Source organism: Pteropus vampyrus, unplaced genomic scaffold, assembly GCF_000151845.1.
Source record: "Pteropus vampyrus isolate Shadow unplaced genomic scaffold, Pvam_2.0 Scaffold18, whole genome shotgun sequence".
Lineage (NCBI taxonomy): Eukaryota > Metazoa > Chordata > Mammalia > Chiroptera > Pteropodidae > Pteropus > Pteropus vampyrus.
This window is the reverse complement of record NW_011888799.1, coordinates 4,573,641-4,600,847: the sequence shown is the minus strand read 5'-3', so window position 1 is coordinate 4,600,847 and position 27,207 is coordinate 4,573,641. Positions and strand designations below refer to the sequence as shown.

At 45.5% G+C, this 27,207-nt stretch overlaps 2 protein-coding genes across 2 annotated transcripts; one reads left to right on the top strand and one right to left on the bottom strand.

The window, feature by feature from the left end:
* Nucleotides 1–250: 250 nt before the first annotated feature.
* TREML2 (triggering receptor expressed on myeloid cells like 2) lies at nt 251–8,059 on the top strand. Its single transcript, XM_011354586.2, has 5 exons — nt 251–332; nt 2,339–2,659; nt 5,835–6,246; nt 7,324–7,430; nt 7,732–8,059. The coding sequence occupies exons 1-5, from the start codon at nt 266–268 to the stop codon at nt 7,914–7,916; spliced, it is 1,092 nt and encodes a 363-aa protein (XP_011352888.1). The 5' UTR covers nt 251–265; the 3' UTR covers nt 7,917–8,059.
* A 2,721-nt stretch (nt 8,060–10,780) lies between these two features.
* LOC105288419 (trem-like transcript 4 protein) lies at nt 10,781–22,831 on the bottom strand. Its single transcript, XM_011354585.2, has 7 exons — nt 22,744–22,831; nt 21,627–21,700; nt 21,081–21,401; nt 19,584–19,659; nt 18,175–18,290; nt 16,746–16,849; nt 10,781–11,208 (listed from the first exon to the last, which is right to left on the bottom strand). Exons 2-7 carry the CDS (start codon nt 21,682–21,684, stop codon nt 10,984–10,986), a joined length of 900 nt encoding a protein of 299 aa, XP_011352887.1. The 5' UTR covers nt 21,685–21,700; nt 22,744–22,831; the 3' UTR covers nt 10,781–10,983.
* Between the last annotated feature and the right edge of the window lie 4,376 nt (nt 22,832–27,207).

The following is a 27,207-nucleotide window of genomic DNA, read 5'->3' as shown; positions in this document are numbered from 1 at the left end:
ACTGGGTGGAGCAGCTGCACCTGCCTGAAGTTTCGAGGAAGAGGGCAGAAACAGCAGCCGGCACCGCCCTCTCGTAGGATCCTGCGGTCTGCTGGTCACATGACTTCTTCACTTCCCTAAATGTGCAACTTCACTTTTAGAAGCCCAGGTTCTTCTCTGGCAGACCCAAGTGGCCCATCCTGCATCGGCCTGGAGCCTTAATCTTGGATCTCGGGGGTATCTTAGCCCCCTGCTGGCCTCTGACTGACTGCACCTGGATGGAGCCATGGGTCCTCCATTCCTTTCACTGCTGCTGCTGCTGCTGCTGCCTTGGCTCCAGGGTTGCCTCTCAGGTGAGACGGTGGGTGGGTTTGGTTAGGTGGGAGGGAATAGCCTTTTCCTGGACTCTCCCTCCCCGTATTTTCTTGCCCAATGATCTTATTTAATATTTTGTGGAGTGGATGGAGGGGGAGGAGGAGGTTGGGCTAACCTAAGTAGCTCCTTACCAGAGACCAGCGAGAAGTTTCCATCTGAATTCCTGGCCCAGGCAAAGCTAGGCCAGATATCACAAACTAAAATAAATCTCTGGACCCTCTCTGCATGGATCCCTTTATCTACCATTCCTCAGGACCTCTGACCAGGGACACTCAAGTTCCTCACGCAAAAAGCCTTCTTCCCTTGGACTCTGTCAGGAAAGCCCTGTTTGGTTGTTACGGGAATCATTGCATCATGTGCGTGTGCTTTGAACTCGCCTTTTCTCAGAATGCTGATGCCACTACCCACTGTCCTGAGGGGAAGCAATCCCTGAAGCCCTCTTCCACTCCACAGCAGCTGATGTTCATTGAGTGGGGCCTCACCCAATCCTGCCTCCTTTGCTACCATGGCAACCAAGTTACCACTTCCTGCTCAATTCTGGGCATGGTGGGGGTTGGCAAAACCCACTCCTCACTGCCTGTGAGAGAGGTAGAAGGGGGACAGAAATGAACACAGTACCCTGGAGACCATTTCCAAGGTTACCACACCCGTGGCCCTCCCCCAGAGAGGCCCCTTCCTCTGCCAGGGCAGGAGAGTGTCTCCTGTCCCGAGCCATCTTAGGGTCCCCCTAACTTCCCACTCGCCAAATAATTGAGTTGGATCATTCTGTTTAGTTAGCCTGGGAAAAAGTGATGCCCAGGGAGGGTGTTACCTTACTCCAAGTCTTAGCTATAGTAGCAGCTGCGTTGGAAACTGAGGCAGATGTCTTGAGTGCTAGGTCCTTGGTTTTCACAGCTGTGGGCTCCAATAGAGAAGTCTGGAGCAACCTGCATTTGGGAAAAGGAAGCATACACTGAGTGCAATGAATGTACAATGTGTTCAAGGCATTGTACTGGGGGCATAGTCCTCATAGCCAACCTGAGACATAAAGAAACAGATGTTAAGTGATCTGCTCATGAAGTTAGTCAGTGGTAGAACCAGAGTTTTAATCCATGTTTATTTAGACTCCAAAATGCGTGCTTTCTCTTCTGTCCTACTGGGGAGTAACTTGTGTGTATGTGTTTGTTTGCAGAAGGCTCTCGGGGTATCAGGGAGCAAGCGCTGAGCTTATGGCGGGCACAGGGGTGGAGGGATCCCATCCCAGCTTTCTCTCTCTCCCTGCCCCCTGATTCCCCACTGCTGAGCTAACTCTACTTACTCTCTCTCCGCCAGACTGTGGATTAAGAAGTGCCAGGACCACGTCTTATTCCTAGGCATAGAGTGCAGCATATTGCAAACGAACAGTGAATAATCATAGAATTTTTTGGCTTGCACACTGTCAGGAGTTTATATGCACTTTGGGGCATATTTAATCTATGGGTTTTATGTAACTAAGATATTTTAAAGTTAAACACCACATAGAATGAACTGAGACAAGGTGCTATTTAAAAGATGTCTATTGTGAACCTATTGTATTGTGAAATACATAACTACTCTTAATTTTTTAAAAAATAAGATTGGGTGTTCTTCTCTACTTAAGTTGTTTGTGCTCTGGAACTTAGTGACTTGGGTTTGTGCCTGTGCATTTGTCTCATTGAGAGCAAGTCCTGGGACTTTTGCACAAGAAGATAGGATTTAGCACTCTCCCATCAGACTAGAAAATACCGTGAAGAAAGGGGCTGTATCTTTTGGGGCTTCCTGTCTATCAGGCCTGAGGACTATGCCTGTGTCTCCACCATCTGACTGGAAATACCCTCAGAGTTGGGCTATGTTTCTCCCTCAGACTGTGAGTCCCATGACAGCAGGAGAATAGTCACCTCCTCTCCCTTCATCACGAGTTTCAAGTTTCAAGATGCCTCCTTCTCCTCTCTTGTCAGACTTTGCTTAACAAATTGTGTTTCCTCAGGTACCTCTGTTGAGAGTGTGTACTCCAAGGTGCAGCATTTTGAAGGGGAGACTCTGTCTGTGCAGTGCTCCTACAAGAACCGCAAAAACTATATGGGGAGCAAGGTTTGGTGCAAAATCAGGAAGAGGAGGTGTGAGCCCGGCTTTACCCGTGTCTGGGCACAGGGGCCACGATACTTGCTGCAGGACGATGCTCAGGCCAAGGTGGTCAAAATTACCATGGTGGCCCTCAGGCGCCAGGACTCGGGCAGGTACTGGTGCATGCGCAACAGCTCCGGGACCCTCTACCCTCTGATGGGCTTCCAGCTGCAAGTGTCTCCAGGTGAGGAGGCCTGCTGGGACACTGGGATGGTGGGGGTGTCCTCCGTGTCTTGCTCTCCACTAACATCAGATACAATAAGAATAATAATCCATTAATGGGCATATTGTACAGTAGGGTTTTCACAGTTCTTTTATAGACATTATTGCTACCATTTTATAGGTGAAGAAAATGAGATCTAAAAACGCCTACGTGCCTCTGACCTTGTCCAAGGTCACAGAGCTAGCAAGTGGCTGAGGTGAGATTTGACTTCAGGGCTCTGTGCTTTGTTTTATTCAATCATCTGTTCTACGTATATTCATTGAGCCCCAATTATGTGCCAGCCACTATTCTAGGCTCTTAGGATAAAGTGATGAGCAGAAACAGACACAGTTCAGCTCTGTGGAAGATGGCATGCAGTAGCGCAACATCGGACAAGCAATTGCAGATAGCAATAGATGCTCTTAAGAAAATAAAACAGTGTTATAAACTAGAAAGTAACTTGGTGGGAGAAGCTGCAGAGGTGCTGGGGTTCAGAAAAGACCTTCTTGAGTAGATGACATCAAGCAGAGCCCTAAATGATGAGAGCTTTTCAATGCTGTTGAAATGTGGGTGCTTCCAAGGGCATTCCAGGTAGAGAGAACTGTATGTGCAAGGGTCCTGAGGTGAGAAGGAGCTGGGTCAGTATAAGACAGGCCTGTGTGGCTAGTCCATGTTGAGTGTGGGGGCAAATGATAGGAGATAAGTTTGAAGAGTCAAACAGCAGCCCTGAGGCACATGATAATGAAGTCTGAGTTTGATTCTAATACGATCCAGAGCTATTGGAAAGCTTAGAGGGGTGTGTTGTAGCTTATCTTTAAGACAATAATGGCTTCTGGGTGGAGGATAGATTGTGGAAAGATAAAAGGGATGGGCAGAGAAACCCATTGTGGGCATCTTGACTGGAAATGACAGTATCTTGGAATAGAACGTGGGCCCTGAAGGTGGAAGGAAGTATGTGGGGCTCAAATCTATGATGGTCAGACTTCCTGCCCACCCTGTATGTGTTTGAGGTAAGACAGGATATGATCATATGGGAGGTGAGTAAAAATGAGAAATCAAGGATGACTTCAAGGTGTTTGGTGGTACCAAATATTGGGTAGGGTAGATCTAAAAGAGGAGCTAGTTTAGAGGGGAAAAAATTAAGAGCTCCATTTTGTCATGTTAAGTTGAAGATACCTCCTAGGACCTCAAGTGAAGAAATGCAGCAGGCAGTTGATATATCAGCCTGGAGCTTGGGTGAGAGGTCAAAGCTGCGGATATATGTGAAAGTATCTCTATAAAGATAGTTTAAAGTAAAGGGGATTAGAGAAATCTGTAGAGACGGAAAGTGGATTAGTGGATCCTTAGAGCTGGGAGGAAAAATGTGTAATAGAGGATAATGGCTAAAGGGTGAGGGGTTTCTTTTTGAGATGATGAAACTATTCTAAAATTAACCGTGGTGATGGTTGCACAACTCTGTGAATATATAAAAAACCATTGAATTTAACACTATAAATGTGTATATTATATGGGATATAAATTATATCTCAATAAAGTTCTTTAAAAATCAAGGAGCTATAACTCTCTTGAGCATAGAAAAAGAGAGGCGGGCCAAGAACCTAGCCTCAAGGTCCTCCCACATTTATAGATAGGAAAGGGAGAAGAGCCAATGAAAGAGCCTGGAAAAAGTAGCCATGATTATGAAATTCATTGTCCACTTTTTCCTGTTCCCCTAACCCAACTGTGTCCCCATTTTCCATTGGATCTGAACTAGGCAACTGCTGTCTCTAAGATGTGGAGCCAAATCTCATTTCTCCACTCTCTAGGTCTGATTTAGACCCAGGAAGTAGTCGAAACCAGTTTATTGAAGTCTTAATTTGTAGGGATGTGAACATGAGATGGTTTTATTTTTCTCTTAGCATATCTGCCCATTGTACTGTGTCAAATCTTACTTTCCATCTCAAGAGAATTTCCAACTTTGCAGACTTTTTCATTTACTAGGAAGTAAAAAATCCTCAGCACAATGAAAAACTTGAATCTTTTAGCAATATATGCTTTTTTCTACTTCCCTCTGAAGACCAGATTTCATGGCCCAAGGTACCTCAAGTGGGGAAGAGGTGTAGCCTGCTGTATAACTCCTCCTCCTTTATTTCAGTAGGTGGGGCAGGGGGCGTGTTCTTCTTGGTCATCTTTTCCTGGTCCTCCCTCTCCCAATTCCTTGGCGTACTGGGGCAGGAATGAGGAGAAGGAAATGATGTGTGACTTCATTGACCCTTGTAGGACTTCTCTTTTTGTTGGATGTCACTTCTTTTCTGCCCAACCCTTGAGATCCTCTATGAGGTGTGTTCAAATGCTGGCTCTCCTAAGGCACCTATGTGCAAGTTCTTTGAAGTGTCCTTTGGGGATCTCCCCACTGCTGAGTAGAATGATGTGGGAGATCTGGCTCCAGGTCAGTCTCTTCCCCTACTGCTCTCACCAGTGTCACTTGTTCTGGGTTCCCTTGCCCAGAAAAACAGGCACCTTACATGGTGACCACCCCGAGCTCAGGAACACCTCCTTGCCATGGGATGCCTCAGCCCTCTTTTCCTCACCCTGCCACCACTCTCCAACTTTTTTGTTCCCTGCAGAGAAAGGCCCAACACTGCCCCCTAGATTGGAAGGGTAGCAGGACTGTTTGGATGTCTCTTAGAAAGCCCCCAAGGAAGATGTCTGACCAAGTTGTTTGCAGCGTCCTTTAGAATCTGGGCCTTTGATGTTTCCTTGTCCTCATCTCTGGACCCCAGTCACCAATTATGGAGCAACTGGAAAAGTCCCTGTTCAACATCATGGTAGAGAAATCTCTGACCCACAAGAATGAGGAGGATCTGGAAGTGACAGGAGGGAGATGGGGAGGGGTACGGGGAGTGTCCTCTGGGCCCAGGAGGTCTGGCAGGGGAGGCTAAAGGAAGTGTGAAAGTTTCTTCCTTTTTTACTGTGCCTACTTCTTCTCCCTGGCATCACCCTCTGAACAAACACACACCTGGTTACTCAGCAAACAGGATCTTGGGTCCAAAGTCAAGGAGGGGATATGAGGACAGGCCCCACCCAGGCATCCAAAGAGCTGTGTACTTGCCAGGATCTGCTTCTAGCACCAAGGCTCCCAACTCAGTCTAACATTCCTCCCTCTCTGGTCCCTCAGCCCCCACAACCAAAAGAAACACTCCTCTTACACAGCTGGCCAACATCCTCAAGCACGGAATTGTCGTCACAACAGGCCAAGTCCCTACCTCAGGCCCTGATGCCCATTTCACCACCAATGTGATGATGTTCACATCTGGAGTCCTCACGTTGGCCAGACCTTTGCCCTCCACTGCCTCAGAGACCATCAGACTGACCTCTATGACGGGCTACAGCTTCACCAGCCCCTCCACCCCAGATCCTGGAAGGATCACGGGACTCCAGACTGTAACTGCATCTCCCAGCAATGACAGAGCCTCCTCTGCTGGTCCAGCATCCTTCTCTACCAAAGCAGGGCACCTGCACACCAAATCGCCCGCCACGAGAATGTACCATACGAGCAGCTCTCTCCTCAACAAATTATCCCCCATCAGGTACCTGTGGGTCTTGGGGTTGAACGATATTTTACCAGGCATGGCAACAGTTCTTAGTTGCCTGAATGGAACTCAAGGTGCAAATGTTATAGCAGACTTCCTCTTTCATCCCCCAGAAACTCAGTCTGGACTGTTGCTGAATTGGGTGGTGGGAGACTGGAAGCTGGGATGGAGATATTACATAAAGGATGGCCATAGAAAATGAGGCCAGGGGATGATGGGTCAGCATAAGGGTCTGTGGATGGAGAGAAGAGGGTAGGGACAGGACAAGGAGGTGGCTGGGAGAGTGGGAAGTAGGAAATGGGGGATGCGTTAATTTGGGTTCCCCCAGAAGCATACTCTGAGATTAGGATTTCTGTCATTTTTGGAACACTAGGAAAAGTATGGAGAAGTGAGACGGAGAAGGGGAGGCAGCTGACAAAATACTTAAGCTGCTACCACTGTAGGCAGCAAGAGCTCAGTCCCACTGGGGAAACTCTGGGGTCCAGTGTCAAGTAGCCACCTGAAGGGCAAGGGAGCTGGGGTATTTATATACCTACTCCTGTCGGTCATTGGTAGGGGGCTGCCTGCCATGTGTGGCGTGAAAGGCACCAGTGATAAAAGAGAAAGTGCTTAGGCCAAAAAATATTTAAATGGAGGTGCTGACAACAGGTATACACGGAGGTGATAAAGGCAAGGAATATAGGCAGGGCATCTATAGTATCTGTTATAGATGATGAAGGTGGGAAGACTCATCCTCTGTCACTGTAAGGAGAACAAGAACTTTGGCCTCTTTGGTCACAAATGGGGGTCTCTTAGAGTCCTTGTCATCAATGATGAGCAGATTTGGGGGAATAATGGAGGAGAAGTACTAAAGTGGAGAGATGCTCCCCTCCACCTGGAGACTTCATCCCCTAAACTCTGAGCACCTCACTTCCTTCTCCCACAGCTGGGTCTCCAAGTGAGAGAGTCTGTCACACCCCACAGGGGCTGTCAGGGTTTCCCCTGGTTGAACTCCTCACGTGTGGTGTGCAAAAAGATGTGGGTCAGTGTGGAGGAACCTGGTGCTCACATCCCCATTCTGTCCCATCTCCTCAGGCACCAGAATCCATATCCTGTTGTGCTTGTGGGGGTGCTGACCTTCCTCTCAGTGCCTGTGATGTTGATCGTGGTCTATGGGTTCTGGAAGAAGAGACACGTGGCAAGTGAGTAGAGCCCATCCTCCCAGACTCCTGTGGGCAGAGAACATGGGGCTCGACACACTTTCCAAAGCTCCTGTGTGAACTCGGTCCCCAGGTGGTATGTTCTCCAGTGTGTCGAGTCAGGACTGTGAGGCAACCAGGTGAGGGAAGAGGGTGGGCAGGCAGGAACAGCATAGCAAAACCCTCCAGGGCTGACATGGCAGGAAGTGGAGGGCAGAACCAGAAGAGGGGCTGGACTAGCCCAGGTGCATGGGTGTTGGTGAGCAGGATCCCCACCCTTCATCTCTCTTCCTGGTCCTCACAGGCTACAGCATATGCAGGGATTCCGCTAGACCCTGGAAAGAACCGCCAGGAAGACCGGAGCCTCCCTGGAAGCCTGCTTGGTCTAAGGCCACTCATGGTGTTGGGGAGCTTCTCCCAGAAGGGCCCGTGGAGGCCAGAGGAGTGAAGATGGGGACCTGTCTGGATTGGAGCCAGGTTGGGGGGTGAAGACTTATGCAATGCTGGACTCATGCCTTCCCAGAACCAGATGCTGCACTTTACCTGCTCAGTCTCCCTGGGCTGCCAGGAACCGGGGAAGGGGCCCAGAGCAGAGGGCACCAGGCAGTTAGTCCTGGGGGAAGCCACCAGAGGCATTCTGCTCAGAGCCACAGATCCCCCGGCCCCTAGCTGGATGGCGGAAAAGCCCTGATGGTGCCGTTTATAGACAGAGAGCCTCAGCTCCTGTCGGCCTCAGAACCCCTTACTGTCAAGCTAAAGAGAGCGGGGGTGGGGTGGGGTGGTGGACAGCTGCCCTCTCCCCACCAGAGCCCTGTGTCCTCTGCTTCCCTCTGCTCTCCTCAAGCTTTCCCATGCACTTGGGGAAGAAAGAGCCCCTGAGGCAGTTTATGTCCCAACAGCCCACCCTAGAGGAGTGACTAAGAGCTGGGAGTCCACAGAAGCATCGGCAGCAGGGGACCCCAGAGCTGTCCAAGTCCCATCTCTGCCCAACTCCCGCCCTCAGGCCATTCCTTTCTGACCTAGCCACTTATCCATTAAGTCCTGGGAGATGGAAGAGCCTACACTCTCACTGCTGCCACCTGGTGACCTGCCTTTCCTGGGAAAGCTCTGATGGGGCAGCTGAGATCAACAGCAGGACTAACCTGTCCCCAGACTGGGGTGCATAGGCTGAACTCAGGGATCTCTCTCCCAGTTTCTATAACTAGATTCCAGGTCTGAGCTCCTGGAGGGGACTGAAGGCCCTCCAGAGCCCACTGAAGGGGGACTGTGACTCAGAGAAAGAGGGGATCACCGTACCACCCCTAATCCCATCCCCAAAGGCTTATTTTCCCCTGGGAAGAGAGGAACCTCCTGTGATACAGCAAACACGACTCAGAGCTGACCACAGCCTGGAGGACTGCCTGGTAAGGTGGGGTGGGGAGGGGCGAGGGAAAGGATGGAGCCAAGTAGCCTGGGCCCAATGGCCAGATGAGTCTGGCTTATGACTCAGATTGGCCTCTTCAATGATGAAGGTTGGAGAATACAGGCTGGATTCTTCCCCTGGAAGATGAGAGTCCACCAGCCTGGAGTAACTGAATAAGCACCTGGAGATAGAATAAATACTCTTGGTCCTGGGCCAGGGACCTCCCAGGTGGGAGAGCAAACATCATAGTCAGCAGAATGACACAGCTGGAGCCTTGCGGGGCCACTCCAGGATGGATATGGCAGGGAGAAGAATGGGGCAAGGGATAATCCTAGGGGAATGCAGGAAGGAGGCACCTCTTCCCTATGTCCAAGAGAGGGCACTAGAGGGGAGACTCAGATTGAGGAATTGACTGGCCTGGTGACAGGAAACACACCTATAGGATGGGTGTGGCCACCACTTGGTGTGTAACTAGGAGTCTTAACTCACGTAGGGGAAAGTAGATCTCCAAGAGCTCACCTCTGTCCATTACCCTATAGCAGCTCCCTGACTGCCCTGCCTCCTCGAGGAGCAGGATGTCTGGTGTGGGAGCACCGCAGAGGGTTCAGGACTGGGGCTCAGGGGTGCCACCTGTCCTGTGTGACCCTGTGCAAGTCACTAACCTTATCGGGCCTCATTTTTCCTCTCTTGCGAAAGGGGACACTAATTCCTACCTCAAAACTGTTTTCTGAATAAAATGAAAGAACGTGAACCTTATACAATTGTGTAAGTGCCTCATGATTATTGGTCCTTTTCAAGTTCTAATATTGCTTGTCACATTTTACTTTTAAGACCTTTGGACCCTATTTCTCTGTTTTGTCCTCGATTGTAAGGGGATAGGGAGGGTGGAGGGGAACATAGTCCCCAGGTGGTGGGTGCTGGACCCAGGTAGAGGCCTTGGTTGTGCCCCAATGTCAGATAGGGTAGTTGTCAGGGTGACCACTGTCCCTGTTTTCCCAGGATGAGGGGGTCCTGTGACCACGCAGACCTGCATGTGCTGCCTATTCATGGAGTCTGCTCCCACATGAATCTGTGGTAAGGAAGGACCTAGGGTGCTGAGGAGGAGGTACACAGCTCCCCAGCTCCCCAGCTCCCCGGCTCCTGTGGGCCTAGGTGGCCTCTTTGGACTTGCAGGCCTCTGGAACATATTCTCCAAACCTTGGTCTCTCATTTCTTTCCTCCTCTTCTCAACCTTGTCCCCAAAACTCCAAGGGGACCCAGATCCTGGCAGATCCAGGGTAGGGAGGTACAGGGCAGGTGAGGCTTTCAGGCAAGCCTGGAGTTCCCAGTTTAGTCACTTTTGTGGGGCACATAATAAAAAAAAGGCTCCCTGTCTCCAGAAATGCCCCATGAAAGTATACTTTGGCGAAGGAAGAGGCCTCCCTTACCCGCTCTGTGTGACTGAGACACAGTTAGCAGAGGAATAACGGTTTTTGTGGAAGGTAGAAGAGCCCAAGCCAGTTCTGATGGAGCTGTGTGGGCCACCATAGGGAGAGAAGCTCCCCCACCCTGCCCCGCCTGACAAGGCCAAGGATTAGGGGAGATCCTTGAGTGCTGGGCACTGCCCACATACTGGCAGGGTTGTTTGTGAGAATAGGTTAGAATCAGGAGGTTAAGAAGGAGAGGAGGAGCTGGGGTGAGAGAGATGAAACTTTTCAGCCTGGCTTCAAGGCCCTGAGAGGACAGTTAAAGGAGGTAACAGTCACCAACAGAAGAACTTGTACAATCTGTCAGGATTTAATAGCCCTTGGTCAGGAAGGAAGTGAGGGTCAGAGAGAGAGGTAAAGGTTGGGTTACTCAGAGGCACTGGGTCCTAGACCCTGTCTAGTTGGACTGAGTCCTCCTAGCGCTCCATCCAGACCTTGTGGAAGGGAGCAGACAGGTATCCAGAAACCCTCTTTACGGTCCCCACAGCCTGCCCATTGCAGGCCTCAAAGCCAAAGCTTCTCCCCTCTGAGTTGACTTTCCTTCCTTTACTCTCCTTCTTCACCTCCTTTGCAGGAAGGGATGACTCTTGCTAGTTTGGGATTGTCTCTGCCACACTGAGGTCACCTCATCACTGGGAGAGCAGCCCTGTGCCTCATACAGGTGCTCATTGCCCAATGAATTCTGCCTTCAGATCTTGGGCTTCTCTTCCAGGAGAGCCGACTTGGAGGACTGTGGTCTGTTTTTAGCAATGTCGCCATATTCCACAGCCAGAAATGGGTCAGGTATGGGCTTCAGGTTGGGGCGGGTGTTGATGTAGATGGAGTCCTCAGGGCTGAAGTGGCTCAGGTGGGTAAGTGAGGCATAGTGGATGTCCCCAGTGTCCTTGCCAGTGTCCATCTGCTGATCAGAGCCCTGGAAATCAAAGAAGACATATGTCCATTATACGATCGGTCAGTGGCCTCCTGGGTGCCCAGAGCTGGATGGAGGACAGGGAAAGGGATATAGTGTGGGACAGGGTATGGATCCTGCAGAGCCTCTGGGAATGGCTGAAGACAGCAAGGGCGCTGTCACTCATCAGACTTAAGATTAAGGAAGGCTACACAAGGTGTGGTCGGTGGACCCGCAGCACTGGCATCACCAGGAGCTTGTTAAATATACACAATCTCAGGCTCCACCATCGGATCTATTAAAGCAAAGTCTGAGGGTCTGGGGGCCAGGAAACTCTGTTATAATAAACTTTCCAGTTGACCATGGTGTACACTCAAGTTTGAGTGGCATTGAGCTAGAAGAGCACTCAGTAGGGATGTCATTTGTAGAGTTGATTCCAGCCTTACAGAGGGTTGGATTTTAGAGCCTCTCAATTCTGTGATTTCAAGAGTCTCCAGTTTTTCTTTTTCTTTTTATTTATTTATTTATTTTTATTTTTTTTTGCTGGCATTTTATTTTTATTTTTATTTTTATTTTTTTTGCTGGCATTGGTTAATGAAATCCAGTAAGTTTCAGGTGTACAATTTAACAGTAAGGCATATATATATATATATATATATTTATTTATTTATTTTAGCTTTTTTTTTTTTTAATTTATTTTAGCTTTTACTTCCATTGCTTTTGAGGTCAAATTCATAAGGCCCTTGAGTTTAGTTCCTATATATATCTATATCTATATATCTATAGATATATATAGATATATATAGATATATATATATATTTATAGATATCTATAGATATCTATAGATATCTATAGATATATAGATATAGATATATATATTGCATTATGAGTTCCCCTCCCATAGTTAGATTTCTTTCTGTCACCACATATTTGACCCCTTTTACCTCATCCACCTCCCTCTTCCCCTGCCGCCCCCCGCCCCCACCATCCTCTGGTAACCACTAGTCTATTGTCAATATTCATGAGTCTCTGTTTGTTTGTCCTGTTCGTTTGTGGCTTTTAGGTTTATATCCCACATATAAGTGATATCATGTGGTTTCAACATTTTCTGTCTGGCTTATTTTGCTTAGCATAATTATCTCGAGGTCTATCCATGTTGTCACAAATGGTGGTATTTCATCTCTTCTTATGGCTGAGTAATATTCCATTGTATATATATACAATGATTGGCTTCTTTAGCCAATCATCTATCGTAGGATACTTTAGTTGCTTCCATGTTCTGGCCACTGTGAATAATGATGCCATGAACATCGGTGTGCAGACATCTTTTTGGATATTGGTTTTCAAGTCTTTGGGGTAAACACCCAGTAGAGGAATTGCTAGATCAAATGGTAGATCAATTCTCAGTTTTTTGAGGAACCTCCATACTGTTTTCCATAGTGGCTGTATCCATTTGCAGTCCCATCAGCAGTGTATAAGGGTTCCTTTTTCTCTGCATCCTCTCCAACATTTATTATTACTAGTCCTGTTGATTATAGCTATTCTAACAGGTGTGAGATGGTATCTCATTGTGGTTTTGAACTGCATTTCCCTAACAGCTAGTAATGATGAGCATCTTTTCATATATTTGTTGGCCATTTGTATGTCCTCTAGGAAGAAGTGTCTATTCAGGTCTTCTGCCCATTTTTCAATTGTATCGTTTGTTTTTTTGTTGTTATTGAGTTGTATGAGTTCTTTGTATATTTTGGATATTAGGCCCTTATCAGAGGTGTTGCTTGCAAATGTATTTTCTCATTCAGATGGTTGTCTCTTTACCTTGTTGACAATTTCTTTTGCTGTGAAGAAGCTTTTTAGTTTAATGTAGTCCCATTTATTTATTTTAACTTTTACTTCCATTGCTTTTGAGGTCAAATTCATAAAATCCTTTTTAAGTCTAAGGCCCTTGAGTTTAGTTCCTATGTTTTCTTATGCATTTTATTGTTTCAGGTCTTATATTCAGGTCCTTAATCCATTTTGAGTTAATTTTGGTGTGTGGTGATAGACAACAGTCTAGTTTCATTCTTTTGCAGGTGGCTTTCCAGTTTTCTCAGTATCATTTATTGAAGAGGCTTTCTTTTCTTCAGTGTATGTTTATGGCTTTTTTTGTTGAAAATTATTTGCCCATATAAATATGGGTTTACTTCTGGATTCTCAATTTTGTCCACTGGTCTGTGTGTCTGTTTTGCTGCCAATACCATGCCATTTTGATTACTGTCATTTTATAGTATAATTTGAAGTCGGGCAGAGTGATGCCTCCGGCCTCGTTCTTTTTTCTCAGGTTGGCTTTGGCAATTCGGGGTCTTTTGTGCTTCCATACAAATCTGATGATTTTTTGTTCTATTTCTTTAAAAAACGCCAGTGAGATTTTGATGAGGATTGCATTCAATCTGTATACTGCTTTAGGTAATAAGGTCATTTTAACTATGTTGATCCTTCCAATCCAAGAACACGGAATATCTTTCCATTTCTTTGTATCTTCTTCGATTTCTTTTAATAGAGTCTTATAGTCTTCATTATATAGGTCCTTCACATGTTTGGTTAGATTTATTCCTAGATATTTTATTCTTTTTGTTGCAATTGTGAAAAGAATTATTTTTGCAACTTCTTTTTCTGACACTTCGTTGTTAGAGTATAGTAACACTATGGATTTTTGAACATTGATTTTTGTATCCAGAGACTTTACTGTATTTGCTTATTGTTTCTAGTAGTGTTCTTGTGGAATCATGTCATCTGCAAATAGTGACAGTCTGATTTCTTCGTTTTCTATTTGGATGCCTTTTATATCTTTCTCTTGTCTGATTGCACTTGCTAGGACTTCCAATGTTATACTGAATAACAGCGGCGATAGTGGAAGGCTTGCCTTGTTCCTGATCTTAGAGGGAAGGTTTTTAGTTTTTCACCATTAAGTATAATGTTGGCTGAGGGTTTGTCATAGATGGCTTTTATTATGTTAAGGTACTTTCCTTCTATACCAATTTTGTTAAGTGTTTTGATCATAAATGGATGCTGTATCTTGTCGAAGGCTCTTTCAGCATCTATTGATATAATCATATGATTCCTATTTTCAATTTGTTCATGTGGTGTATCACATTAATCGATTTACATGTGTTGAAACATCCTTGTACCTCTGGGATGAAGCCCACTTGAACGTGGTGTATAATCTTTTCAATATGTTGCTGTATTTGGTTCGCTAGTATCTTATTTAGAATTTTTGCATCTGTGTTCATAAGAATTATCGGTCTGTAGTTTTCTTTTTTGTGTATTATCTTTACCAGGTTTTGGTATCAGAGTAATATTGGTCTCATACAATGAGTTGGGAAGTATTGCCTCCTTTTGGATTTTTTGGAAGAGTTTGAGGAGAATAGGTATTATTCTTTGAATGTTTGGTAGAATTCACTGGTGAAGCCATCTGGTCCTGGACTTTTACTTTTTTGTAGGTTTTGGTGATTGTTTCAATGCCCATACTGCTGACCGGTCTATTTAGATTTTCCAGTTCTCTTGATTCAGTCTAGGGAGATTGTATTTTTCTAAGTCCTTTTCTTATAGGTTATTAAATTTGATGTTATATACTTTTTCATAGTATTCTTGTATGATCCTTTGTATTTCTGCGATGTCAGTTATAATTTCCACTCTTTCATCCCTGATTTTGTTTATTTGTGTCCTTTCTCTTTTTTCTTTAGTGAGTCTAGCCAGGGGTTTGTCGATTTTATCAACTTCTCAAAGAACCAACTCTTTGTTGCATTTATTTTTCTAATTGTTTTTTTTTGTTTTTAGTTTCATTTATTTCTGCTCTAATTTTGATTATTTCATTCCTTCTGCTGACTTTAGGCTTCATTCGTTCTTCCTTTTCTAGTTTTTTAAGATGTTTCGGAGATAGGCCTGTAATGATATGAACTTTCCTCTTATGACTGCTTTTGCCATATCCCAAAAGTTTTGATATGTTGTACTATCATTATCATTTGTTTCTATGCATCTCCTGATCTCTCTTTTTATTTCTTCTCTGACCCAGTTATTCTTCAGTAGCATGTTGTTTAATCTCCATGTATTTGTGTTTCTTCCTGATTTCTTTCTGCAGTTGATTTCTAGTTTCAAAGCATTATGATCAGAGAATATGGTTGGTATGATTTCAATCCTCTTATATTTGTTGAGGCTATCTCTGTGTCTCAGTATGTGGTCACTCCTTGAGAATGTTCCATGTGCACTAGAGAAGAATGTATAAGCCGCTGTTTTGAGATGGAAGGCTCTGTAAATGTCAATTATGTCCAGTTGATCTAATGTGTCATTTAAGGATGTTATTTCCTTATTGATTTTCTGTTTGGATGATCTGTTCATATCCGACAATAGGGTATTTAGGTCCCCTACTATCATAGTGTTTTGGTCTGTTTCTCCGTTTAGTTCTGTTAGTAATTGCTTTACATATTTCGGGGCTCCCTGATTGGGAGCATAGACATTAATAAGTGTTGTGTCTTCTTGGTGCATGATTCCCTTTATCATTATGAAGTGTCCCTCAGTATCTTTCTTTACCTTTTTATTTTGAAGTCTATTTTGTCTGATATTAGTATCGCTACTCCTGCTTTCCTCTGAATGCCATTTGCTTAAAATATAATTTTCCACTCTTTCACTCTGAGTCTATATTTGTCTTTGGAGCTGAGATGTGTCTCCTGGAGGCAGTGTATAGCTGGATTTTGTTTTCTCATCTAATTTGCAACTCTATGCCTTTTTGCTGGTTAATTCAGACTATGTACATTTAGGGTGATTATTAAAATATGAGATTTTCTTATAGCCATTTATCTTTTGCTTTCTGGTAGTTTGGTGTTTCCATTGCTTCCTTGTCCTTGTGTGTCTGCTTTTTTGTTTATTTGTTTGTTTGTTTGTTTTTTGGTTGTTTTTTTTTTTGGATTTTCCCTCCAGTCCTTCTTGTTTTATGTTATATACTTCAGTTCTGAATCTTTGGCATGTGGTTACTATTATGAATATGTATAGTTATATATATAAAGTAGTCCATTTTCTTCTGTGTGTGCCTTATCTCCATTCCCCTTTGTGAATTTGGATCTTTGAATCCTCCCCTTTTCTGTTATTGTTGTCTCAATTTGTCCCTATGTATGCTGAACATTCATTACTATCTTGCTACAGCAAATCTCTTGTTATTTAAGCTTATAATTCCCTGTTTTCAGTAAGAGTTGCACTCCTCTGCTTCTATCTGCCGCTAGTCACCTTACTTATAATTATGTGTGTGTGTGTGTGTGTATGTGTGTCTGTGTGTGTATGTATATATATATATATAAAATATTTGTCATTTTGTTTTAGGTGAGCTGACCCCTTTCAGTATTTTTTGTAGCGCAGGCCTCGTACTGGAGAATTCCCTCAGTTTTTGTATGTCTGGAAAGGTCTTTTTTTCTTCTTCATTTCTAAAGAAGAGCTTTGCTGGCATTAGGGACAAGAGGAGTCATGGCTGAGTCCTGATTCCAAGTAAATAGAAACTATGAGTAAGCACAAGACAGGAAGTTAAAAAAGAAGTTACCCAGGAAAGCTGAGATTCCCTCTGTCCTGGTGAGGGGTGCTTCCTGTGCACAGTAGTCTTGTTCTCATGGACAGAATCATAGACGTGGTAAGATTCGTCCTTACCTGTGGAAAAAAACAGTTAGGTGTAGAGGAGGGACCTCTCCTTACCCCCAACTCTCATGGAAATTTGGGATAGGGCTGGAGGTCCTGGCTGACAGAAAGAACCATGATAAGGGAGAGGCTGGACGTGGTTGGGAAATAATATCCTGCTTGGGAAGATCCTGGATGGTCAGCACAGATTATGTCCAGGAGCAAATCAAACTGGCTGCCTGAGGCTAATTCGTATCAAACCAGTAAACTTAATTGATTCCAGGTTACTGAAAGTTCCAAATTTAAACATCAAATTTAAGTATAATCTATTTGCTGATGAAGTTATACATATAATATTTTTCAAATTTTTCGAGCTGGAAGCCACAATGAGAAACATTGTATCTTATTACCACAGACTCCTCCTTTCTCTCTCTCTCTCTTTCTCTCATTTTCTCTCTCTCCCTGAAAATAAAAGTTCAATGAAAAATTATCCTTCTAATGTGCAAAGAATTTTGATATTTTCCTTTTCCATTTTGTTTTATAAAAATAACATTGCGATTCACTAAATCAACTTTACACAGTTTGAAAAATACATATATATAACTTTTATAACCCACTACTACTTTAGGGTTTTCATAGCTTGAAAATTGAAAAGCAGTGAGGTCCAATATAACTCTGACCCTCTTCCACATTTCAATCTCATTGTCAACAGACACATCACTGAGTTATGTGGTTAATACACACATAGCACCTATGTGCCGAACAAACAAACCAACCAACAAAAAAACAAGGTAGAAATCATCAAAAGGCACTAATCTGATAAATCTTGCATAAAATGCTATAGATTTTCCATATGAGTAAAAACTTAAAACTTGGAAGATTAAAAAGTTCTTCAACAAGTGCTTTTAGGAAAACAAAATTTAAGCATGACAGCAACAATTAAAAAATAATATCAGTAACCAAGAAGGTCTTTAGATAAATTTGTTTTAAAAAATCCTTAACAACAACAAAATCCTTAACTATAAAAAGGTGACAAAATATTTTATTTCAGATGAATACTAGAATACTCAGTTTCAGGCAAATTGGCATTGAGTTGAATTAGCTTTGGATGAGCTGACCTTGAGCCTCTGAAGGGAACTGGTTCGTCCTTAGCACTATCCAGCCTGCCACTCTGACAAAGTGAGAGGCTCCATATCGTGGGTCCATTTGGAGATCCCAAGGAATCCTGACCACTTCACCTGTCAGGCCTCGTGTTTCCTTGTTGGTAAAACGAGCACAATAAGCCTGTCCCCATGGCCCAAGGGTGCTTTAGGATGGTTAAGCACTTGGTGGTCTGTTCGGAGCCAGTAATGTTTTACCTGTTCCAGCTCTTCCTCGGGCTTTCCTGAGGTACAGGATTATGAGCAATGTGAGTGCCAGAAGCAACAGGAGGGCCACCATTGTGCTGGAGATGATAGTCCAGAGGCCTGGGGGGCTTTGGAATAAGAACAAGCCAGGTGAGGAAAGTTGGAGCTAACCTTCTGCCAGGAAACCATCCTTCCCCCCATGCCTATTGTCAGGACAGAGGCTCCTATGGAGTTGGCAAGGAGGTAGCCCCATGGTCAAGGGCTCTGCCCCATAGGCCATATAGACTTGCCATGTCATTCCATCTCTGGGTTTGTTTCCCTCTCTGTAAATTGGGAATGCTGATGATGTTTCCTGACTTTGCTCCTCTTCCCCTCTGGCTGCTGCTTCTTTACTGGCCTTCTGGGCCCCTGTTTTTGGATCTGTGCTCACCTTGTCTGCATCTTTCCTGTTGGTCTTGGTTCCAGCTCCTCACCATTAGCCCTTCACTGTGAGATGCAGGTAGCTCTCAGAGAATACTAATGTCATTTGACAAATAGCTCTGCACATAATAAATGCATTTTAATAGGTCCTATCTTAAGTCAAAGGAAGAACACAAAGGTAGAGTTTCTTACAGAATAGCAGGCTCCTAAGGAAGGTTTCTGGGGTGCCAGGGTCACGGGGGTGAGTCAGTGGCTCTAGGGATAGCTCCACTGACCAACACCCACTGATTTCTGGTATAATACCTTGAAGAATGAACTGTGGTTTGCAGGGGCCCAGGGTTCATGTACACAGTGATGGAGAGTGGGAAGGACATAGACCATAAGAAAAACAGGGGCCAGATCAGTCCCAGGGGATAGGGACTGGAAGCCATCATGCAGAGTAGAGAAAAAGTCAGGCCACAGGCTGTAATAACTGCAGAATATGCCCTTTCCCTAGACCCTGGTGGCTCTGGGACAGCTCTCCCAAAAGATGGAGAAGGGCTAAGAGTGGGGAAGAGGAAAAAGAAGCAACTCTGTTCACAGGCCTGGCATTAGACCTTTGTGTTCCCCAAGGCAAACTTGTCAATATCTGGAGACATTTTTGGTTGCCACAACTGGGCATCTGGGGGAGGTTTGTGCTATTGCTATCTAATGGATAGAGGCCAGGGATGCTGCTAATTATCCCACAATGCACAAGACAGCCCCTCACTGGTTCAAAACGTCAATAGTGCCAAAGGTAAGAAAACCTGATGTAAGGTGGGAATGTTATTCACCCCATTTCACAAATGAAAAAACTGAAGCTCAAAGAGATGAACTGACCTGAAGCGAATGGTGTGACTCCCATTTCATCCCCTGAGAGCCACGTGTCCATGGGAATGTGGTAATTGAAGGCATTTAGCACAGTCAGCAGTGGGTGGGAGGAAATGGAGGTCTAAGAGGACAGGGGAGGTGGGTGACAGTACCTGTCAATGACAGGGCTGGTGGCAGAGGTCCAGGCTGTGGTCCTCTTGGCACTCCTGGTGGTTGGCAGGGTTGAAGCTGTAAAAGACAACAGTGAGGGGAGTGCTCCCATCTGTTTGCTCCATCCTCCAGGGCTCCTCGCTTCCAGGCCCCAAGCCCGGGTAGGAGGAGCCCACAGGTGGCCCTGGACCAGGTGAAGACTCTGAGAAGCACTATATGCCCTGCAAATGAATGGGAGAGTTACACTGAGTTGTTCTGAATTTCCTTCACAGTGAAGTTCCACAGGGTAAGTGGCTTTAGATGTGGTATCGCACTGTCACTTGTATATTGAATATATTCTATAGTCTCTTCTATTTTCTTTGTTTATGAGCATGTCATGCATTTTCAACTTGTAATGACTCTCTCCTCCCTCCCAACCCTTTTTGACTCCCCTGGATAAATTCACGCTCTTCCAATGAGGCCCATGTAGTTCACCTCCTCTGGGGAGTCCTCCAGGAAAATCCATACCTTCTCCAGCAGCCTGACCCTTCCTTTCACTGGGCCTCCATCCAGTATGCTTCTATTATGCCACCTATCACCCAGCATCATAGCACTTTATTTATGTGTCTGTCTTCCTGGCTGGGCTGTGGGCTCCTCTGGCACGGGATAGGGGCTCAGGTTTTTGATTCCCCTTTCAGATCCTAGCCCTGTACCCTACATGGAGTGAGCAATGAGCCAAGGCTTGGGCAGTGAATGACAGAGCAGCTGATCTGGGTCCTCCAGGCACCCAGCTGACCATAGGGCTAGGCAGCAGGGATCTGGGAAGGTGCCATTCAACGCCTGACTATCACAGAGGAATGCATGGGGTGGGGCGGTTGTAACTCTGAAGTTTTCTGGAGGCATACCCAGGGGCTTCAAGAGTGAGGAGTAACCTCAAGCTCTCCACTCTTAGGCTTGAGGTCTCTCAAGTATTAGGGGTATGTCCAAGGTGAGGACCCAGGCCCTCTGAGCCCTCAGCCACTCCACCTCCCAGCCTCACCCTTGAAGTGTCACATCTGCCTCATTATCTGGCTGTCTTGTGACCATCCAAACTTCTTGACCCCCATCCAGTTACCTGTGACCCATCTCGAGTGCAGCCCTTTGAGAAGAGGTGGGAGTTTAGAGTCAGGGGTAGAGATGCCCTGGAATAGACCAATAAGCTAGTCTTGTTCAAACCTGAGGAAGCACAATGATCATTACAAATCAACTGAGGAGTCCGGTTAGTAGCAACAAAAAGGTTCAGAGAAATGTATGTGATAGGGAAGGAAGAAGCCAGCAGGTCTGAATTCTGGTGCTGGTTCTGTCCTTAGCCAGCAGGTCTGAATTCTGGTGCTGGTTCTGCCCTTAGCCAGCTTGAGCAAGGAGCTCCAGTTTTCAGCTTTGAGAGGGTTGAAAGAAATGACTTTTAGGGTCCTTTTCAGCTCTAACGGCTTGTGATTCAAGGAGTCTGAGAAAGACTCATAAGAAGGGAAAAAACTTACCCTGAGATACCACCAGGTGGATGGTACTGCAAATAAAGAACCCGGAAGATTCATAGATTCCACAGTAATAGAACCCTGAGTCCTTCACCTGAAGCTCAGTTATGGTGACAGTGAAGTAGCTATATCTGGGAGAATCCTGAATGAAGTATCGAGGATTCTGATGCACTGTTGGGAGCCTGGGAAGGGTGACGAACAAGGTACAAATAGATGCTGATGTTCTTCTGCAACAGGCTTTCGTCTTCAAACGTTGCTGAAGTGGGTACGAGCATCCCACAGAGACTGTCTCACCTTCCAGTTTATGCAGCTGCTGTTGCCAAGATCCTGAGAATAAACCCTCAGGTCAGGGAGCCCCCAGCTGCCACTGCAGATGGGGACTCTCTCCTCAGTAAGTCCCTTCTTTGTGTCTACACTCAAAACGTGCCCCAAAGCGGCCTCTGGCCACAGCACCACCCTGCCCTCTGCCCTTCCCTCCACATAGTCCCCTTCACTCCCACCTCACCTTGACTTCTTGCCCTCTTTCATCTGTCCTCCTCCCTTACACCTCACCTGAGGTCAAGAGCACCAGCAGGGCAAGTGGCAGCAGGTACGTGGCCTCCCAGGCCATGGTTCCACTTCTTGAGCTAGAGGAACAGGGAAGCCCCGGAGGAGAGAGAGACAGAGCTGAGTGAGACTCAGCGCAGCCAGCACAGTCTGTTTGGAAAGAATAGCTAAAGAAGGCAAAGGCCTCTGGTGGGGAAGTAGGGGGCCTGGGAGGAGAGAGAGACCTTCCCCCTACAGATGCTATATCTGGGCCTAGAAAGAGGCAACCGGGGACTCTATCTACTGCTTGGCTCTCTTGTGCCCAGCCTCTTCCCCGTCAGGCTGTTTCCCTCCCACTGGGGTGGGGGAAGCTGTGAAAGCCCCAGAGGAAACTCTGATGAAACAGGAACCTATTTCTCCTCCTTCTTTCTCCCCTCTATCCTAAAACTTCCTCCCCAGCTTCAACTTTCTCTTCTCCACCCAAGAAAGACAGGGGCTGAAGGTGAGTGACGGAGTTAGTGGACCCTCTGGGGGTCTCTGGTGGTCAGAGGCTTCCTGCTCAGGCCTCCCCGGCAATTGGGAAGTTCTATGGGGACTGAAGGGGGACAAGAGAAGGAGATAAAGAGTCATTTCCAGTAACGGAGGTATAGGGAAGGTCCCTGGCAAGGGCGGGAGAAAGCAAAGCAGACCATCAGAGGGGAGGGGAAGAGGAAATAGGTGCAGGAGGAGAGGAGGGCTCAGGAGAAAAGAAGTCTGCCACCAAGTCACCCCTGTGTCCCTAGCTCCCAGCTTGCCATTATCATCCCATAAGCGTTTGTTGAAAGGCCACACTAATGAAACACATTTTAAAAATAATTTGTTATTAGATGAGCTACAGAAAAACAATTGTCACAGGCTGTTTATAGTTAATAGACAACAAAGAAAAGAGAAAAGCTTATAAACATGTAATGTGGCAGGTTGTATTTATGGGGAGCAGACTCTGAGGTGGAGATTAGTGCAGGGGGTTTAAAGTGCTCTCGGACCAGGTTAGGAAAGACGAGGGCAGGAATCAGAATGGCAAAAGAATGAGGGCTGCCCTCTGCCAACAGGGAGCTCAGTCCACACTTTGAGGCATTCTGAAGACAGGCTGCCCTTCATGACTTACCTACGTGGCAGGGGGTGCCAGGTCCTTAGTCTCCTGGGTCACAGTCAGCGGGGTGGGCTGTCTTGGGAGGGGGTCTGCCCTTGGGAGGAGGTCTTCCACCCTCACTGCTCCCAGCAGCAAGTGAGCAGTCAATCAGATCTGAAGGAGGAGCTGGGCAGCACAGCAGAGCTTCTACAGACTCAGTTTGATCCACAGAGAAAACCACATTTTACAGCCTTCTAGGAGAACTGCGAACCTCAGGCTTGCTTGCTGGCCTCACAACATGAGGTTTCAGGTCCATCTCCTGGTTCCACTCAGAAATGCAAACATCCCAAACCTCCCGTGGGTGTTGGGGGTTTTTTGTTCTTTTCCTTAGTTACAACAGGAAATTTGCTCAAGAAGCTTGGTTGCCTCACCCACTAAAGGCCATGTGGGCAGAAGGGTTATGTCCTGCCACATCATGGGGAAGATGGCTTGCAATAGCGGATTCATTACTTTTTAAGGGTGACATCAAAGGTCATCATATGCATCTGCCAATAGGATGTCAGAACCCCCTCTGTAAAATTCCAATGTCATGCAATCTCTGCTTCAATCTCTCCAAGAACTGGGAACTCACTGCCTCTCACTGAGGCAGTTTCTTTGTGAATGTTTCTATTAGCCCCTTGCTTGCCTTTGGTCACAGTGAAACATCAGCTTTGCTCACAAGATGAGACCTGAGGGTCAGGCTGTGTCATGGCCAGAAAGGGAGTGAGGGATAAAAGAGGAGAAATGTAGCTGGCTATGGGTGGTTTGAGCTCTGGCAGGCTGGGGGAAGGTGGGCTAAGTACCTGTCACTTGTGACAGCTCTGCTGCCATTATCCACTTTCTAGGTTCCCGGAGTTGAGGACGTGATTCTGTCCCCATTCTGTGGCTCCATGGGGGCATGACCATGCAAATCTATAAGGACAGACACTGGGGTTGAGGGAGGCAGGAGCAAGGAGGGAGCAAGATGATCTGAGCATCGCATTGACTCCTCAGGTCTCTGTCCTGCCCGTCCTGACACAGTCCTCCTGCAGCCCAGATCTGACTGCTAGATACAGGGCATTGCTGCATCCCAACCTCCCTCAAGATTGGACCTTGCTCTGAGAAGGTCATTGGCATTGATGTACAGCCTCATTTGATTTCTGGTCTTTCATATTTCCAGGCTCCTGGCAGTCCCTCTGCTCTTGGTCTATATTTTAGTCTAATACTGAGGAAGTCTCTCTTCACCATGGTCTTCCCAAATTGGGTTTATTGCCTGCACTGCTCTGGTTGCAGCATCAGGACCATCCCAGAGGTCAGGTTCTCCCCATGAACTGTCAAAACCCAAAGGATAAACTTAGACTAGAGCTCCTGGATTTATATTCATTAGGTAAGTTCTTATGAGTGCCTGCTGATGGCCAGGTACTGCTCAGGGTTGGGGATACAGAGATTAATTCTAGTAAGCCAACATTTATGGAGTTCTTCTTAGGGGCCACGTCCCTCTGTGTGCTTAGTGGCTCAAACATCCCTATTAGGTAAGTATTTTTCCTCATTTTACAGATGAAGAAATTGAGGCACAGGAAGGTTAGATAATTTCTCAGTCATACAGCTAGTAAATGGTGGATCTTAAATCCTGAAGTTTTAACCACAATGCTTCTGGGACTCTGTTCCTGTAAGAATCTCATTGGTGTGTGTGTGTGTGTGTGTGTGTGTGTGTGTGTGTGTGTGTGTGTGTGTACGCATGTACACAGTGGATAGATGTATGGAAAAATAGTGACAATACAAAGCAATCATGGCTATAGCTAGAGGAACACTAAAGGTGATAGGGAAGGGTGGGGCGGGGGTGGGGGTGGAGCATGACCTTTTCTGATAGAAGTCTCCGGGAGCCAAGAGGGGATAGCAGGAATGCGGCTGTCTGGGGCTGGAGAGTCAAGGAAAGAGGTTCCCAATCAAGAGTTGTCCCAATAAGAGGACTCAGGTTATCTCCTGCCCACCCCACCCTAGCATGAGAGCTGCCCTGTCTGTCGCTACCCAAGGCTGTGACCTCAAGAATGTACACCCTTCCTGTATTTCAGCACTGAAGCAGCCATGGCAATCATGGGCTGTGTATGGCTGTGGATGGAGAGGGAACCCTGCTCCCTGACCTTTGGGACACCAGCAGGTGTTAGGCCCATCGCATGTGTACGAGCTCCCCACCGTTAGAGCTAGGACATCATCCTTCTCCCTAAAGACCTGCACACCCAACGCAAAGTGGGTCCAGCCTTCATTTTGCTCCCTCTCTACCCAGTTTGTGCACATGATACAATATGTGAAGATTTTATTCATCGTCTTGTCTATTTTGTCTTTGGTTGCTGTTTTAAGCCACTAAGTTTTGAGATAGTTTGTTACGCAACAATAAACGACCAAAACAAATAGCTAAGATAAATTGAAGAGTAAGGCCATGGGGAAAGGAGTTGGCCTTACCGACCAGAGATCAAGGCTTACTGTGAAGGTATCATAATCACAGTGCAATCCTGGAATAGAAAATTGGCCAAGTCAAAAGAATCAAGAATCGAGAAACAGACCTATAGATACAGGGAAACTTGATATTTGTCTGAGCAGGCATTACGAACCGGGGAGGGAGAAAGAAAGAATATGTAATGGTTTTGGCACAACTATCTCTCCACATGGGATAAAAGAAAATTAGATTCCTACCGATGTCTTACCCAAAAGTCAATTCCAGGTGAGTTATAAACCTAATTGTCATTTACCAAACAATAAAATGTTTAGACAAAAAAAAAAATAGTTTTTATAACTTCAGGGTACAGGAGGATTCCTTCAGCAAGACATCAAAAGCACAAACTATAAAGGGGAAATGTGACGTATTTGACTATATTAAAATGGAAAACCTTAGTACAAAAGAAGACACCAGAATAAAGTGGAAGATGGGCCAAAGACAGGGGGATGCATTGGCAATGGACATAACTGATAAAGAGTTAGTAGCCAGAATTTATAAATCAATAAAAGAGACAGATCATTTTTAATTGGCAAGTTATAGGTTTAAAAAAAATCACTCACGAGAAAATTAAAAAACTAAAGTCACATAAATAGCGTTCAACTTCACTAGCTATCAAAGAAATTCAAATCTCAACTAGATACATTTATACCAAGTATACCAGTAGGGGGTTTCGAATATGTCTGTAATGTTTTATTTAAAAATATATGTATGTTCATAGATAGATAGATAGATAGATAGATAACCTTATATTTTCTTGTTCTGAGAGTCTATAATGATAATCACACACACACAAAAATCTACTTCTGTGAATGAATTTAGGCACCCCAAATGGCATCTGCTTTATAAAAATGCATATAAAACCAATAGGTATATGTGGTTATTACATTTCTATTACATTAGAGATTTATGCAACATAGAGGGAACAACAGAAAAAAAACTTAAACATGGCTCTATATCTAAATTTTAGTGTTAATAAGTTTACTGTAAAATTCCATCTACTTCAATATAAGAGATAACATAAGCTTTTCATTTTCTAGATCTGAACCACTTTTTCCTCTTTATCTCTTTTCCATCTTTAAATACAGTCAGTTATTAAGATTTGACAAAGCTGATTGATTGGTACAAATGTTAGTTATATTATTCTCTATACTTTTCTGTATGCTTAAAATATTTCTTAATTAAAAAGAAAATAGCTATTACAAAAGGCCAGGTAAGGGCTGATGTGGATGTAGCCCCGGGTGCTGGCATTTGAAGAACAGGGAGGCCACTGAGGAGGGCTGGAGGTTGCCACCCAGCTTGAGGAAAGAGCTGAAGCTGTGATGGTAGCAGAGGAGTGAGGATGGATGTGAGAAAAAGAGAAGAGGAGTGACCGTTCTCTGCCTGGTGTGGGAGGTGAGGGGGAGGGAGGAATTGAGGAACTGGTGCATGGCCAGTCTGACTAGGAGAAGCCCGGTGGCCAGTGACATTGAAAGACAAGTTAGAAGAAAGAGCCAGTTTGGGGAAAAAGATAATAAGTTTAGGTTTAGAAGCATTTAGAATTGCAGGACAATTAAGCTTAATTGGAGATGAGAGTCTGGAGCTCAAAAATGAGATGGGGAATAGGGTCACTTGCTGACCCAGAGGAAAGTGCCCGGAACAACTCTGACTCTTGGGAGATATTTTTGTTTAAGCAATGAGAGAGAGATGAGGATTCAAAGAAGAAAACAGAGAAGAAGCACCAAGAAGTGGGAGAAATACCCCTATTCCACAGTGCATCAGCCAGGGTAAGCTAGCAACAAGAACAACAAAGGAAAACAATAAAAGTTTATTTCTCACTCCTGTCATGCTACAGTGCAGGTTGGTGAGAAAGCTCTGCTTCACACAGTCATTCAGGGACCCAGGTTTTTTCCAGCTAGTGGCTCTGTTATCTTCTAGTGCCTCAAAGCCTTTCACTGGATCCTCTGCATCTGGGCAGCACATGAGAAGAGAGAGAGAGAGAGAGAGAGAGA